Raw genomic sequence first — 17,157 nt, forward strand, 5'->3', positions numbered from 1 at the left:
ATGGGCAAAACAATATAATGAAATGGTTCTGGGAACTCGTCACCCCCACCAATCACAGGGCAGATCTCTCCGGATGTTCCTCAGTTCCCAGAGCCAAAATAGATTTTAAGTTTTGACTCTTTGAAGAGTCCGAATCATTGCAATCTCCTGCCGATCTTCCGTCACGCCTGGCAAGAATCAGACTATTCGGTGCCCCTACAGTTGCCCCAGCGCGTTGTCCACATTGTGAGGACCATATGAACGGCTCCCGGGACCTCTGAGTGCGATGTCACAGCTGAATGGTCGTTCCTCAAGGTTTGGCTTTGAGTTCCCATCGGTCACTAATTTAAAGCATCAGACTGCAACGACACAAAGGTACGAGAGCTGGAACACGTATCTTCACAGGGCACCGGCAGCCTCTAATATGTTAGCACTGACGGCTCGCCCCTGTCCATCTGCCGATCCATCACTGGTATCATTGTCCAAGGCTTTTTAGGAGCAGGGCCGTGTCTGGCACTCTGCAGGCAGCGCCACCCCGTACACTGGCACCGACTGCTCAATGGCTGCTAAGAAATAACCAGATGTATCAGCTCCTTATAGAAGAGCAACGTGTGACGGAGAGAAGGAGCGCTCAGCACAACATGCAGGTCTGGAGCTCTCCATGGTCCTGGGCTCAGTGCCCAATCCTCCCCGTCTCCTTCACATCATATACAATCGCTTACTGCATCCCATCTCCACAAACTACAAGTGTCACACTCCATCTGCTCCACGCTGTGCGCTCCCCGGTTATCAGGGCCCAGGAGCGGCTGCCATCACTGCCATGTTACCGCAGCCGCCACCGCGACAAGTCTGACCAGACACATAGAAATACTAAAGATCTGCCAATACAAAGCCAACCACCTCCAAGTACAGATCATGTAGTGGTGTTACCTGCAGTCCTATGTAACACCACAGATAACACAGTGATAACTCTCTGATTACAGATAATGTAGTAGATATTACCTGCAGTCCTATGTAACACCACAGATAACACAGTGATAACCCTCTGAGTACAGATAATGTAGTAGATGATACCTGCAGTCCTATGTAACAGCACAGATAACACAGTGATAACTTTCTGAGTACAGATAATGTAGTGGATGTTACCTGCAGTCCTATGTAACACCACAGATAACACAGTGATAACTCTTTCAGTACAGATAATGTAGTAGTGTTACCTGCAGTCCTATGTAACAGCACAGATAACACAGTGATCACTCTCTGATTACAGATAATGTAGTAGATGTTACCTGCAGTCCTATGTAACACCACAGATAACACAGTGATCACTCTCTGATTACAGATAATGTAGTATATGTTACCTGCAGTCCTATGTAACACCACAGATAACACACAGTGATAACTCTCCTAGTACAGACACGTAGTAGATGTCACCTGCAGTCCTATGTAACACCACAGATAACACAGTGATAACTCTCTGATTACAGATAATGTAGTAGTGTTACCTGCAGTCCTATGTAACACCACAGATAACACACAGTGATAACTCTCCTAGTACAGACATGTAGTAGATGTTACCTGCAGTCCTATGTAACACCACAGATAACACACAGTGATAACTCTCTGAGTACAGATAATGTAGTAGATGTTACCTGCAGTCCTATGTAACACCACAGATAACACAGTGATAACTCTCTGAGTACAGATAATGTAGTAGTGTTACCTGCAGTCCTATGTAACACCACAGATAACACAGTGATAACTCTCTGATTACAGATAATGTAGTAGGTGTCACCTGCAGTCCTATGTAACACCACAGATAACACAGTGATAACTCTCTGATTACAGATAATGTAGTAGTGTTACCTGCAGTCCTATGTAACACCACAGATAACACACAGTGATAACTCTCCTAGTACAGACATGTAGTAGATGTTACCTGCAGTCCTATGTAACACCACAGATAACACAGTGATAACTCTCTGAGTACAGATAATGTAGTAGTGTTACCTGCAGTCCTATGTAACACCACAGATAACACAGTGATAACTCTCTGATTACAGATAATGTAGTAGGTGTCACCTGCAGTCCTATGTAACACCACAGATAACACAGTGATAACTCTCTGATTACTATGCAGACATGTGATGATCTTATTACATCCGTGTACATACAGGAAAAACACGCTCCACCAGTGGCGTAGTAGGACCGGCTCCCCCTAGTGGGGTCATACTGGTGGGGGCAGCAGAATACTGGGAAGGAGACGCTCTCCATATTTGACTGTCACTTCCATTGGTCTCCATTTTCCGGGCGCTGCGGTCAGTGCGTCACTCGGGGGCCTCCAATTGTTATCGGATATTTTGACTGTGAATAGGGAGTGTAATAGACTGCGCACTGAGGTCGGGCACATAGGACCCACCATGGTGACCCGATCATACAATATCCAGGCACGCGGGCAGGTCCACACGTCACCGTACATCGGGGGCTGCAGGATCTGGTACCACAGCTGGAAGCAATTATGTCTATGGAGGGGCCACTACTTCATGCAGCAAATTGTCCAACTCCCGGCCCCCCATAACTAAAGCACAATCCGCTCCCACACTTAAGGCCTTATTTACATGAACGCTGCGTTTTTTGCGGGCGTCGCAGTTGCGTGTGTCATCAGTGTTTGCTGCGTGTCTGCGTGATTTTCACGGATATGCCATCCTTATGACACGCGGTTTTGACGTTTAGAAAAAGAAATTAAGGAGGTGCTTTTATTTTTCCCCTTGAACAGCTGTTACGTGAATCACGCGCAACACACCGAAGTGCGTCCGTGTCCTGCGCGTGATTTTCACGCACCCATTGCCTTCAATGAGCGCGTGATGCGCAAAAAACACTAAAGTATAAGACATGTCGTGAGTTTTACGCAGCGGACACACGGACGCACGCTGCGTGAAAAACACGGAATACATGAATGGCCCCATTGACTTACATAGGTCCGTGCGACGCGCGTGAAAATCACGGACGTGAAACATGTTCGTGTAAATAAGGCCTAACAGAGAAGAGTGGCCAAAGCAGCAAAGCGGCATCACACAAACTGGCACAGCAGTGGGCACTGGATATAAGTGGAGACCTTTCTACGAGTGGTCAGAAAAGTCTAGTTGGTTCTTCTGGACATGGCCATAGACCACATCCTGGTCCGGAGAATCGATAATAATCACTAATATATGGGGCCGGTCCTGGGCACGGCTTCACGGTGGGAGCTCAGAAGGAGTTCGAGCCACGGACTTGCAATCCTTGTAATCAAAGTATCTTAAACTAAGGCGATAAAACACGGAGGACAACAGAATAACCAGCGACACCAATAACCGCAGACAAAGGGGCAAACAAACGAAGCGGCGACCAGTGACCATAGACGTAAAGAGGAGAGGAAGAAAGGGGTCACCGGCCACAACGCCAGGAAACAGAAGAAATGTGGATGATACAATACACCTATATCATACACTGTACCTATATAATCACCAGACCCTGCCCCGCTATATATAATACACCTATATCATACACTGTACCTATATAATCACCAGACCCTGCCCCCTCTATATATAATACACCTATATCATATACTGTACCTATATAATCACCAGACCCTGCCCCGCTATATATAATACACCTATATCATACACTGTACCTATATAATCACCGGACCCTGCCCCTCTATATATAATACACCTATATAATATACTGTACCTATATAATCACCAGACCCTGCCCCGCTATATATAATACACATATATCATACACTGTACCTATATAATCACCGGACCCTGCCCCCTCTATATATAATACACCTATATCATACACTGTACCTATATAATCACCAGACCCTGCCCCGCTATATATAATACACCTATATCATACACTGTACCTATATAATCACCGGACCCTGCCCCGCTATATATAATACACCTATATCATACACTGTACCTATATAATCACCGGACCCTGCCCCCTCTGTATATAATACACCTATATAATATACTGTACCTATATAATCACCAGACCCTGCCCCGCTATATATAATACACATATATCATACACTGTACCTATATAATCACCGGACCCTGCCCCCTCTATATATAATACACCTATATCATACACTGTACCTGTATAATCACCAGACCCTGCCCCCTCTATATATAATACACCTATATCATATACTGTACCTATATAATCACCAGACCCTGCCCCGCTATATATAATACACATATATCATACACTGTACCTATATAATCACCGGACCCTGCCCCGCTATATATAATACACCTATATCATACACTGTACCTATATAATCACCGGACCCTGCCCCCTCTATATATAATACACATATATCATACACTGTACCTATATAATCACCAGACACTGCTCCTTCTATATATAATCCACATATATCATACACTGTACCTATATAATCACCAGACCCTGCCCCCGCTATATATAATACACATATATCATACACTGTACCTATATAATCACCGGACCCTGCCCCCTCTATATATAATACACCTATATCATACACTGTACCTATATAATCACCAGACCCTGCCCCGCTATATATAATACACCTATATCATACACTGTACCTATATAATCACCAGACCCTGCCCCGCTATATATAATACACCTGTATCATATACTGTACCTATATAATCACCGGACCCTGCCCCGCTATATATAATACACCTATATCATATACTGTACCTATATAATCACCAGACACTGCTCCTTCTATATATAATACACATATATCATACACTGTACCTATATAATCACCAGACCCTGCCCCCTCTATATATAATACACATATATCATACATTACACACTGCACTAATATAATCACCAGACCAACACACATATCATACATTATACACTGTACCTATATAATCACCAGACCCTGCCCCGCTATATATAATACACCTATATCATATACTGTACCTATATAATCACCAGACACTGCTCCTTCTATATATAATACACATATATCATACACTGTACCTATATAATCACCAGACACTGCTCCTTCTATATATAATACACATATATCATACACTGTACCTATATAATCACCGGACCCTGCCCCCTCTATATATAATACACATATATCATACACTGTACCTATATAATCACCAGACCCTGCCCCCTCTATATATAATACACATATATCATACACTGTACCTATATAATCACCAGACACTGCTCCTTCTATATATAATACACATATATCATACACAGTACCTATATAATCACCGGACCCTGCCCCCTCTATATATAATACACATATATCATACACTGTACCTATATAATCACCAGACCCTGCCCCCTCTATATATAATACACATATATCATACACTGTACCTATATAATCACCAGACCCTGCCCCTCTATATATAATACACCTATATCATACACTGTACCTATATAATCACCAGACCCTGCCCCTCTATATATAATACACATATATCATACACTGTACCTATATAATCACCAGACCCTGCCCACTCTATATATAATACACATATATCATACACTGTACCTATATAATCACCAGACCCTGCCCCTCTATATATAATACACCTATATCATACACTGTACCTATATAATCACCAGACCCTGCCCCTCTATATATAATACACATATATCATACACTGTACCTATATAATCACCAGACCCTGCCCCCTCTATATATAATACACATATATCATACACTGTACCTATATAATCACCAGACCCTGCCCCTCTATATATAATACACCTATATCATACACTGTACCTATATAATCACCAGACCCTGCCCCCTCTATATATAATACACATATATCATACACTGTACCTATATAATCACCGGACCCTGCCCCTTCTATATATAATACACATATATCATACACTGTACCTATATAATCACCAGACCCTGCCCCCTCTATATATAATACACATATATCATACACTGTACCTATATAATCACCAGACCCTGCCCCTCTATATATAATACACATATATCATACACTGTACCTATATAATCACCAGACCCTGCCCCCTCTATATATAATACACATATATCATACACTGTACCTATATAATCACCGGACCCTGCCCCCTCTATATATAATACACCTATATCATACACTGTACCTATATAATCACCGGACCCTGCCCCTCTATATATAATACACATATATCATACACTGTACCTATATAATCACCAGACACTGCTCCTTCTATATATAATCCACATATATCATACACTGTACCTATATAATCACCGGACCCTGCCCCCTCTATATATAATACACATATATCATACACTGTACCTATATAATCACCAGACACTGCTCCTTCTATATATAATCCACATATATCATACACTGTACCTATATAATCACCAGACCCTGCCCCCTCTATATATAACACACACATCATACATTATACACAGTAAATATATAATCACCGGACCCAGCCTCCTCTATATATAATACACCTATATCATACATTATACACTGTACCCATATAATCACCAGACCCAGCCTCCTCTATATATAATACACATCATACATTATACACTGTACCTATATAATCACCGGACCCTGCCCCTCTACACTACCTATATAATCACCTGACCCCTCTATATATAATCCACATATAACATCCGGGGGTCCATATATCAGACATTATACACAGCTGTTGCCCCCTATATAGGTGTAGTTGAGGCTCTTACCTGAGGATGGCGCTGCCACCTCTATATATAATACATTATACACTGTACCTATATAATCACCAGACACTGCCCCGCTATATATAATACACCTATATCATACATTATACACTGTACCTACATAATCACTGGACCCTGCCCCCTCTATATACAATACATTATACACTGTACCTATATAATCACCAGACATTGCCCCCTCTATATAAAATACACACATATCATACATTATACACTGTACTTCTATAATCACCAGACCCTGCCCCCTCTATATATAATACACATATATCATACACTGCACCTATATAATCACCGGACCCTGCCCCCTCTATATATAATACACATATATCATACACTGCACCTATATAAATCACCAGACCCTGCCCCCTCTATATATAATACACCTATATCATACACTGTACCTATATAATCACCAGACCCTGCCCCCTATATATATAATACACATATATCATACTCTGTACCTATATAATCACCAGACCCTGCCCTCTCTATATATAATACACATATATCATACACTGCACCTATATCACCAGACCCTGACCTCTATATATAATACATTATACACTGTACCTAAATAATCACAAGACCTTGCCCTCTATATATAATACACATATATCATACATTACACACTGCACTAATATAATCACCAGACCAACACACATATCATACATTATACACTGTACCTATATAATCACCAGACCCTGCCCCGCTATATATAATACACCTATATCATATACTGTACCTATATAATCACCAGACCCTGCCCCGCTATATATAATACACCTATATCATATACTGTACCTATATAATCACCAGACACTGCTCCTTCTATATATAATACACATATATCATACACTGTACCTATATAATCACCGGACCCTGCCCCCTCTATATATAATACACATATATCATACACTGTACCTATATAATCACCAGACCCTGCCCCCTCTATATATAATACACATATATCATACACTGTACCTATATAATCACCAGACCCTGCCCCCTCTATATATAATACACATATATCATACACTGTACCTATATAATCACCAGACACTGCTCCTTCTACATAAAACACCCATATCATACATTAAACACTGTACCTAATCACCAGACCCTGCCCCTCTATATATAATACACATATACAATACATTATACACTGTACCTATATAATCACAGACCCAGCCCCCTCTATATATAATACACATATCATACATTATACACTGTACCTATATAATCACCAGACCCTGCCCCCTCTATATATAATCCACATATAACATCCGGGGTCTATAGATCAGACATTATACACAGATGTTGCCCGCTATAGAGGCTCTTACCTGAGGATGGCGCTGCCTCCTCTACATATAATACACATATATCATACATTATACACTGCACCTATATAATCACAGACCCAGCCTCCTCTATATATAATCCACATATATCATACATTATACACTGTACCTATATAATCACAGACCCAGCCTCCTCTATATATATAATCCACATATAACATCCGGGGTCTATAGATCAGACATTATACACACATGGCGCCCCCTATAGAGGCTCTTACCTGAGGATGGCGCTGCCTCCTCTACATATAATACACATATATCATACATTATACACTGCACCTATATAATCACAGACCCAGCCTCCTCTATATATAATCCACATATAACATCCGGGGTTTATAGATCAGACATTATACACTGCACCTATATAATCACCAGACCCTGCCCCCTCTATATATAATCCACATATAACATCCGGGGTTTATAGATCAGACATTATACACACATGGCGCCCCCTATAGAGGCTCTTACCTGAGGATGGCGCTGTCCCCCTGCCGCACCGTCACGTTGTCCATGGCTTTGGGGAAGCCGGCGTCCCCGCTCCGCACCGGCACTCCTGCGGGCACAAGAAAGAGCAGCCTGAGACACAGGGCGAGCAGCCACCTCCAGGGGGCGACGACCCCCATCATCATCATCCTGCCCCCTCCCCCGCCCGCCCGCCGACAACCAGACACAGCGGAGCTGACAACAGCAGCACCAGGGGCTCCCGGGGCTGTCACTGCTACATGTCTCCGGAGCGCGCTGACTGACTGCCGGGGACTGTGTGTGACTGAGGGGCTCTGCCTGCTCTGCGCTCCCGCCGCCGCCTCCTCCTCCTCCTCACTCCCCGCCCGCTGCCACTGACTGACCGACCCTCCTCCGTCTCCTCCTCCTCTCACCTGTAGATCCTGAGGACCAGTAACCCGGCACCCGGCCATCCTCCCCCGCCCCCGGAGTGACCCGTCTACCGGCTGTCAGCGGAGGGTGCAATGCAAGGGACACATATACGTGGTGATAGAATGTGTTATACTGTACCGTGTAGAGCGTATGAGGGTCCGGTCACACCGTGTACAGTGTATGAGGGTCCGGTCACACCGTGTACAGTATATGAGGGTCCGGTCACAGCGTGTACAGTATATGAGGGTCCGGTCACACCGTGTACAGTATATGAGGGTCCGGTCACACCGTGTACAGTATATGAGGGTCCGGTCACACCGTGTACAGTATATGAGGGTCCGGTCACACCGTGTACAGTATATGAGGGTCCGGTCACACCGTGTACAGTGTATGAGGGTCCGGTCACACCGTGTAGAGCATGTGAGGGTCCGGTCACACCGTGTACAGTATATGAGGGTCCGGTCACACCGTGTACAGTATATGAGGGTCCGGTCACACCGTGTACAGTGTATGAGGGTCCGGTCACACCGTGTACAGTATATGAGGGTCCGGTCACACCGTGTACAGTATATGAGGGTCCGGTCACACCGTGTACAGTATATGAGGGTCCGGTCACACCGTGTACAGTATATGAGGGTCCGGTCACACCGTGTACAGTATATGAGGGTCCGGTCACACCGTGTACAGTGTATGAGGGTCCGGTCACACCGTGTACAGCGTATGAGGGTCCGGTCACACCGTGTACAGTATATGAGGGTCCGGTCACACCGTGTACAGTATATGAGGGTCCGGTCACACCGTGTACAGTATATGAGGGTCCGGTCACACCGTGTACAGTGTATGAGGGTCCGGTCACACCGTGTACAGTGTATGAGGGTCCGGTCACACCGTGTACAGCGTATGAGGGTCCGGTCACACAGTGTACAGTATATGAGGGTCCGGTCACACCGTGTACAGTATATGAGGGTCCGGTCACACAGTGTACAGTATATGAGGGTCCGGTCACACCGTGTACAGTATATGAGGGTCCGGTCACACCGTGTACAGTATATGAGGGTCCGGTCACACCGTGTACAGTATATGAGGGTCCGGTCACACCGTGTACAGTATATGAGGGTCCGGTCACACCGTGTACAGTATATGAGGGTCCGGTCACACCGTGTACAGTATATGAGGGTCCGGTCACACCGTGTACAGTATATGAGGGTCCGGTCACACCGTGTACAGTATATGAGGGTCCGGTCACACCGTGTACAGCATATGAGGGTCCGGTCACACCGTGTACAGCATATGAGGGTCCGGTCACACCGTGTACAGTATATGAGGGTCCGGTCCCACCGTGTACAGTATATGAGGGTCCGGTCACACCGTGTACAGTATATGAGGGTCCGGTCACACCGTGTACAGCATATGAGGGTCCGGTCACACCGTGTACAGTATATGAGGGTCCGGTCACACCGTGTACAGTATATGAGGGTCCGGTCACACCGTGTACAGTATATGAGGGTCCGGTCACACCGTGTACAGCATATGAGGGTCCGGTCACACCGTGTACAGTATATGAGGGTCCGGTCACACCGTGTACAGTATATGAGGGTCCGGTCACACCGTGTACAGTATATGAGGGTCCGGTCACACCGTGTACAGTATATGAGGGTCCGGTCACACCGTGTACAGTATATGAGGGTCCGGTCACACCGTGTACAGCATATGAGGGTCCGGTCACACCGTGTACAGTATATGAGGGTCCGGTCACACCGTGTACAGTATATGAGGGTCCGGTCCCACCGTGTACAGTATATGAGGGTCCGGTCACACCGTGTACAGTATATGAGGGTCCGGTCACACCGTGTACAGTATATGAGGGTCCGGTCACACCGTGTACAGTATATGAGGGTCCGGTCACACCGTGTACAGCATATGAGGGTCCGGTCACACCGTGTACAGCATATGAGGGTCCGGTCACACCGTGTACAGCATATGAGGGTCCGGTCACACCGTGTACAGCATATGAGGGTCCGGTCACACCGTGTACAGAATATGAGGGTCCGGTCACACCGTGTACAGCATATGAGGGTCCGGTCACACCGTGTACAGCATATGAGGGTCCGGTCACACCGTGTACAGCATATGAGGGTCCGGTCACACCGTGTACAGTATATGAGGGTCCGGTCCCACCGTGTACAGTATATGAGGGTCCGGTCCCACCGTGTACAGTATATGAGGGTCCGGTCACACCGTGTACAGTATATGAGGGTCCGGTCACACCGTGTACAGTATATGAGGGTCCGGTCACACCGTGTACAGTATATGAGGGTCCGGTCACACCGTGTACAGTATATGAGGGTCCGGTCACACCGTGTACAGTATATGAGGGTCCGGTCACACCGTGTACAGTATATGAGGGTCCGATCACACCGTGTACAGTATATGAGGGTCCGGTCACACCGTGTACAGTATATGAGGGTCCGGTCACACCGTGTACAGTATATGAGGGTCCGGTCACACCGTGTACAGTATATGAGGGTCCGGTCACACCGTGTACAGTATATGAGGGTCCGGTCACACCGTGTACAGTATATGAGGGTCCGGTCCCACCGTGTACAGTATATGAGGGTCCGGTCACACCGTGTACAGTATATGAGGGTCCGGTCACACCGTGTACAGTATATGAGGGTCCGGTCACACCGTGTACAGTATATGAGGGTCCGGTCACACCGTGTACAGCATATGAGGGTCCGGTCACACCGTGTACAGTATATGAGGGTCCGGTCACACCGGGTACAGTATATGAGGGTCCGGTCACACCGGGTACAGTATATGAGGGTCCGGTCACACAGTGTACAGTGTATGAGGGTCCGGTCACACCGTGTACAGTATATGAGGGTCCGGTCACACCGTGTACAGTATATGAGGGTCCGGTCACACCGTGTAGAGCATGTGAGGGTCCGGTCACACCGTGTACAGTGTATGAGGGTCCGGTCACACCGGGTACAGTATATGAGGGTCCGGTCACACCGTGTACAGTATATGAGGGTCCGGTCACACCGTGTACAGTATATGAGGGTCCGGTCACACCGTGTACAGTATATGAGGGTCCGGTCACACCGTGTACAGTATATGAGGGTCCGGTCACACCGTGTACAGTATATGAGGGTCCGGTCACACCGTGTACAGTATATGAGGGTCCGGTCCCACCGTGTACAGTATATGAGGGTCCGGTCACACCGTGTACAGTATATGAGGGTCCGGTCACACCGTGTACAGTATATGAGGGTCCGGTCACACCGTGTACAGCATATGAGGGTCCGGTCACACCGTGTACAGCATATGAGGGTCCGGTCACACCGTGTACAGTATATGAGGGTCCGGTCACACCGGGTACAGTATATGAGGGTCCGGTCACACAGTGTACAGTGTATGAGGGTCCGGTCACACCGTGTACAGTATATGAGGGTCCGGTCACACCGTGTACAGTATATGAGGGTCCGGTCACACCGTGTACAGTATATGAGGGTCCGGTCACACCGTGTAGAGCATGTGAGGGTCCGGTCACACCGTGTACAGTGTATGAGGGTCCGGTCACACCGGGTACAGTATATGAGGGTCCGGTCCCACCGTGTACAGTATATGAGGGTCCGGTCACAGCGTGTACAGTATATGAGGGTCCGGTCACACCGGGTACAGTATATGAGGGTCCGGTCACACCGTGTACAGTATATGAGGGTCCGGTCACACCGTGTACAGTATATGAGGGTCCGGTCACACCGTGTACAGTATATGAGGGTCCGGTCACACCGTGTACAGTATATGAGGGTCCGGTCACACCGTGTACAGTATATGAGGGTCCGGTCACACCGTGTACAGTATATGAGGGTCCGGTCACACCGTGTACAGTATATGAGGGTCCGGTCACACCGTGTACAGTATATGAGGGTCCGGTCACACCGTGTACAGTGTATGAGGGTCCGGTCACACCGTGTACAGTGTATGAGGGTCCGGTCACACCGTGTACAGTGTATGAGGGTCCGGTCACACCGTGTACAGTGTATGAGGGTCCGGTCACACCGTGTACAGTATATGAGGGTCCGGTCACACCGTGTACAGTATATGGGGGTCCGGTCACACCGTGTACAGTATATGAGGGTCCGGTCACACCGTGTACAGTATATGAGGGTCCGGTCACACCGTGTACAGTATATGAGGGTCCGGTCACACCGTGTACAGTATATGAGGGTCCGGTCACACCGTGTACAGTATATGAGGGTCCGGTCACACCGTGTACAGTATATGAGGGTCCGGTCACACCGTGTACAGTATATGAGGGTCCGGTCACACCGTGTACAGTATATGAGGGTCCGGTCACACCGTGTACAGTATATGAGGGTCCGGTCACAGCGTGTACAGTGTATGAGGGTCCGGTCACACCGTGTACAGTATATGAGGGTCCGGTCACACCGTGTACAGTATATGGGGGTCCGGTCACACCGTGTACAGTGTATGAGGGTCCGGTCACACCGTGTACAGTGTATGAGGGTCCGGTCCCACCGTGTACAGTATATGAGGGTCCGGTCACACCGTGTACAGTATATGAGGGTCCGATCACACCGTGTACAGTATATGAGGGTCCGGTCACACCGTGTACAGTATATGAGGGTCCGGTCACACCGTGTACAGTATATGAGGGTCCGGTCACACCGTGTACAGTATATGAGGGTCCGGTCACACCGTGTACAGTATATGAGGGTCCGGTCACACCGTGTACAGTATATGAGGGTCCGGTCACACCGTGTACAGTATATGAGGGTCCGGTCACACCGTGTACAGTATATGAGGGTCCGGTCACACCGTGTACAGCATATGAGGGTCCGGTCACACCGTGCACAGCATATGAGGGTCCGGTCACACCGTGTACAGCATATGAGGGTCCGGTCACACCGTGTACAGTATATGAGGGTCCGGTCACACCGTGTACAGTATATGAGGGTCCGGTCACACCGTGTACAGTATATGAGGGTCCGGTCACACCGTGTACAGTATATGAGGGTCCGGTCACACCGTGTACAGTATATGAGGGTCCGGTCACACCGTGTACAGTATATGAGGGTCCGGTCACACCGTGTACAGTATATGAGGGTCCGGTCACACCGTGTACAGTATATGAGGGTCCGGTCACACCGTGTACAGTATATGAGGGTCCGGTCACACCGTGTACAGTATATGAGGGTCCGGTCACACCGTGTACAGTATATGAGGGTCCGGTCACACCGTGTACAGTATATGAGGGTCCGGTCACAGCGTGTACAGTATATGAGGGTCCGGTCACACCGTGTACAGTATATGAGGGTCCGGTCACACCGTGTACAGTATATGAGGGTCCGGTCACACCGTGTACAGTATATGAGGGTCCGGTCAGGGGATTATTTTTATTGACGCTACATTGTTAGGCTGGATTCTGTGCTGTGAGGTCTTCAGGCGAGGGAAGGGTTAAGTTTGTGTTTTTCTTGGATTTATAGAATCCTCAGGACTCGTCATTTCCAGAAAAATGTCATTTTATGCTGCGTTCATTCCGTATGATGTATAGACAGCAATATATCTGCACGAGGGAAGGGGAACTTCATGTATATGTGGGCAGTGGTAAATGGCGGCAGTGATTGGGGTAAGTGGACAGTGGGCCACGTGTACAGAATTCAGTGGCTGTTACATGACAGGTGTTGTAGTTCTCCGGTGCCGCCATCACTCTATAATTAGCAGTGATTGGTCGCCAGACGGCACGCTCGCTCCAGGGTGACATTCTGAGGCCGAGGCTGCACCGAGACTTTTTGTAGCGCTGCTGATTGACTCGGACTGCTGCTGTAACGCTACAATTAGTCTCCGTCTAGCCCTGGCCCCACCGCCCCTTCCCCTCCGCAGCGCTCCCCCTCCACAGGGCGCATCACCAGCTACAATATTTACCGCTGTGCCACTTTAAGGCGATGAAAACCGTCCCTCTGCCAAACTGACAGGCTGGGAAATAAATGAGCGGAGAAAGACGATGAGATTATTTATGGCACATAAATAGCGCCGGATTATTGAAAGCTTATTAATGGGGGATAAACAGAGTAGCCGTTCACTCGTACACAGCCCCGCCGCGCTTACCCTGCCATTAATACTCCTTGTTAATGTCTCCGCCATAACAGTCTTATTACAACCTAATGAAATGTCGCTCGCCTGCTTTAACCCTCGCTGTTCCGGTGCGGCAGGGAACCCGATAGATATGAGAACAGGGCAAAGAGAAAAAAATTATTCAGGGTCAAAAAATGTTTCATCTCTTCCTGCGGTGTGAGCGCCATTGTGTGGATTGTGTTGTATCTTGTACACTATGGTTGGAAAACGTAAGAGACACCGGGAGGCCGCCGCCTGAATTGTGACATTTGTCTCTTCTCCACAGGTGCGCGGTGACATCATAGGCGGAGGTGCAGAGAGGAGCGTCCATGATGACATCACTGCCGGCTACTAGTAATATTATAGCACGCTCTACAAGGGGTCTGATATCTCGGGGTATTGATTTAGGGGAGCAGTCCTGGAGGTGGGGATGAGGCAGAACCGGGTGTATTGCTGGGGGATGGGTAAGCAGCAGTGAATCTTATGGGGCAGAGTTTGATTGTGTGTTGTGAAGTTTACTCTGGAGCGTTCAGTGGAAACACAACTTTTCCCCATAGCCCCCACCCCATTGTCCGTCACACTCTAGACCATGGATATTGTAGTCACTTCCCTGCAGTCCGACCTCCTGACCACTGATCAGATGCCCTCTTGAATTATAGATTTTATCCTGCTTTCTCTGTGCTCCCATGATGCCTCAGCACATCATCACATGAGCAGGAGGATCCAATATTATATCTGCCTGCTGGGCAGGACAGTGTGATTCTCCATCCCTCAATATTCTCTTGATTCAGCGGAGAGATGCGAAGTACAGAGGCTGGGAGACTGTGATCACCATTATAACAGTGTGACCGGAGCCGGATAATCAGCAGTTACTGTGACAGGAGCTGGTCTCCCCCCTGTAGAGAGCCACTGTGGAACAGTCCATGTGATGACATCATACAGGAAGTTCTGGTGCCTGAATCAGTGACACATTTATCTCCATAGACACCAGTAGAGGAAATGTGTCACCGAAGTCAGGCTCAGAGTGTTACTAAGCAACGGCCCCAGCGTGGAGGATCTGATATCTAGTGACAGAAGCGGCAATAAGGGCAGAACGGAGGTGGACGCCTGACCGCATTCACACACAGCATTCTGATCTTTTTTGGGAGCTTGTTTGCCATTTGTCCTAGTTCTGCAGCCCAATATTTGCTGCTATTATATAGGAAGATATGAATATCTTTACCCACAACTTTCTGGTTTAGTGTTTTGGGGCATTTTTGTGGGTCAGTGGCGGCTTTTTCAAACAATGCCGCATTCTCCGGGTGCAAAATATGTTACGCGGTTTTTAAATTTAAAAGAAAAACCCAGCCTAATGTTACACATGGGAAAATGTCATTTTGGGCAGAATTTTGCTTTCAATTTCTTTGTCCGGTGAGTGTGCCGGGGTTACCTATTAATGGCGCTGGATTTGAATCACCTCCTGTAACAAGTGGCCAATGACTGAAGACGATGGTGTTCATTAGGTTTGTGTTGGTGTCAGCCCCTTAGTCCACAGATCCGGCTTCCATACCCACCATAAATTAAAATGACATGAGGGGGGCAAGGGTAGAGGAACAAGGGTTAATGAAGAGCGATCTCCAGAGCGAGCGTCTAATATCTGCTCCTGACGACTGTTAACCTTCCAGAATTGAGTCAGCAGGACTGACACTGAGTAGCGGCTGAGAAGTGACAAGTCTAATTCACTTTATTACGCTTCCTCTTGTCACAATTAATAGATAATCACTTGGCAGAAGATGTAAAGCAGATCAGGATCCGCTCGCCTCCTGTAAATGCCATATTCTCCACGCTGGTGTCACTGTGACGAGGACTAGCAGATCACTCCGCACCACGCTGGTGTCACTGTGACGAGGACTAGCAGATCACCCCGCACCACGCTGGTGTCACTGTGACGAGGACTAGCAGATCACCCCACTCCACGCTGGTGTCACTGTGACGAGGACTAGCAGATCACCCCGCACCACGCTGGTGTCACTGTGACGAGGACTAGCAGATCAC

At 47.3% G+C, this 17,157-nt stretch overlaps 1 protein-coding gene across 5 annotated transcripts in view; it reads right to left on the bottom strand.

The window, feature by feature from the left end:
• Positions 1–17,157, bottom strand: part of NTM (neurotrimin) — a 652,265-nt gene that overhangs the window by 229,528 nt on the left and 405,580 nt on the right. For all 5 annotated transcript variants that reach the window (XM_075839099.1, XM_075839097.1, XM_075839096.1 and 2 more), the window contains exon 2: positions 8,575–8,659. In XM_075839099.1, the coding sequence (XP_075695214.1) occupies positions 8,575–8,659 (85 nt within the window). The remainder of the gene's footprint in view (positions 1–8,574; positions 8,660–17,157) is intronic.

The sequence above is a fragment of the Rhinoderma darwinii genome, chromosome 10 (genome assembly GCF_050947455.1).
Source record: "Rhinoderma darwinii isolate aRhiDar2 chromosome 10, aRhiDar2.hap1, whole genome shotgun sequence".
Lineage (NCBI taxonomy): Eukaryota > Metazoa > Chordata > Amphibia > Anura > Rhinodermatidae > Rhinoderma > Rhinoderma darwinii.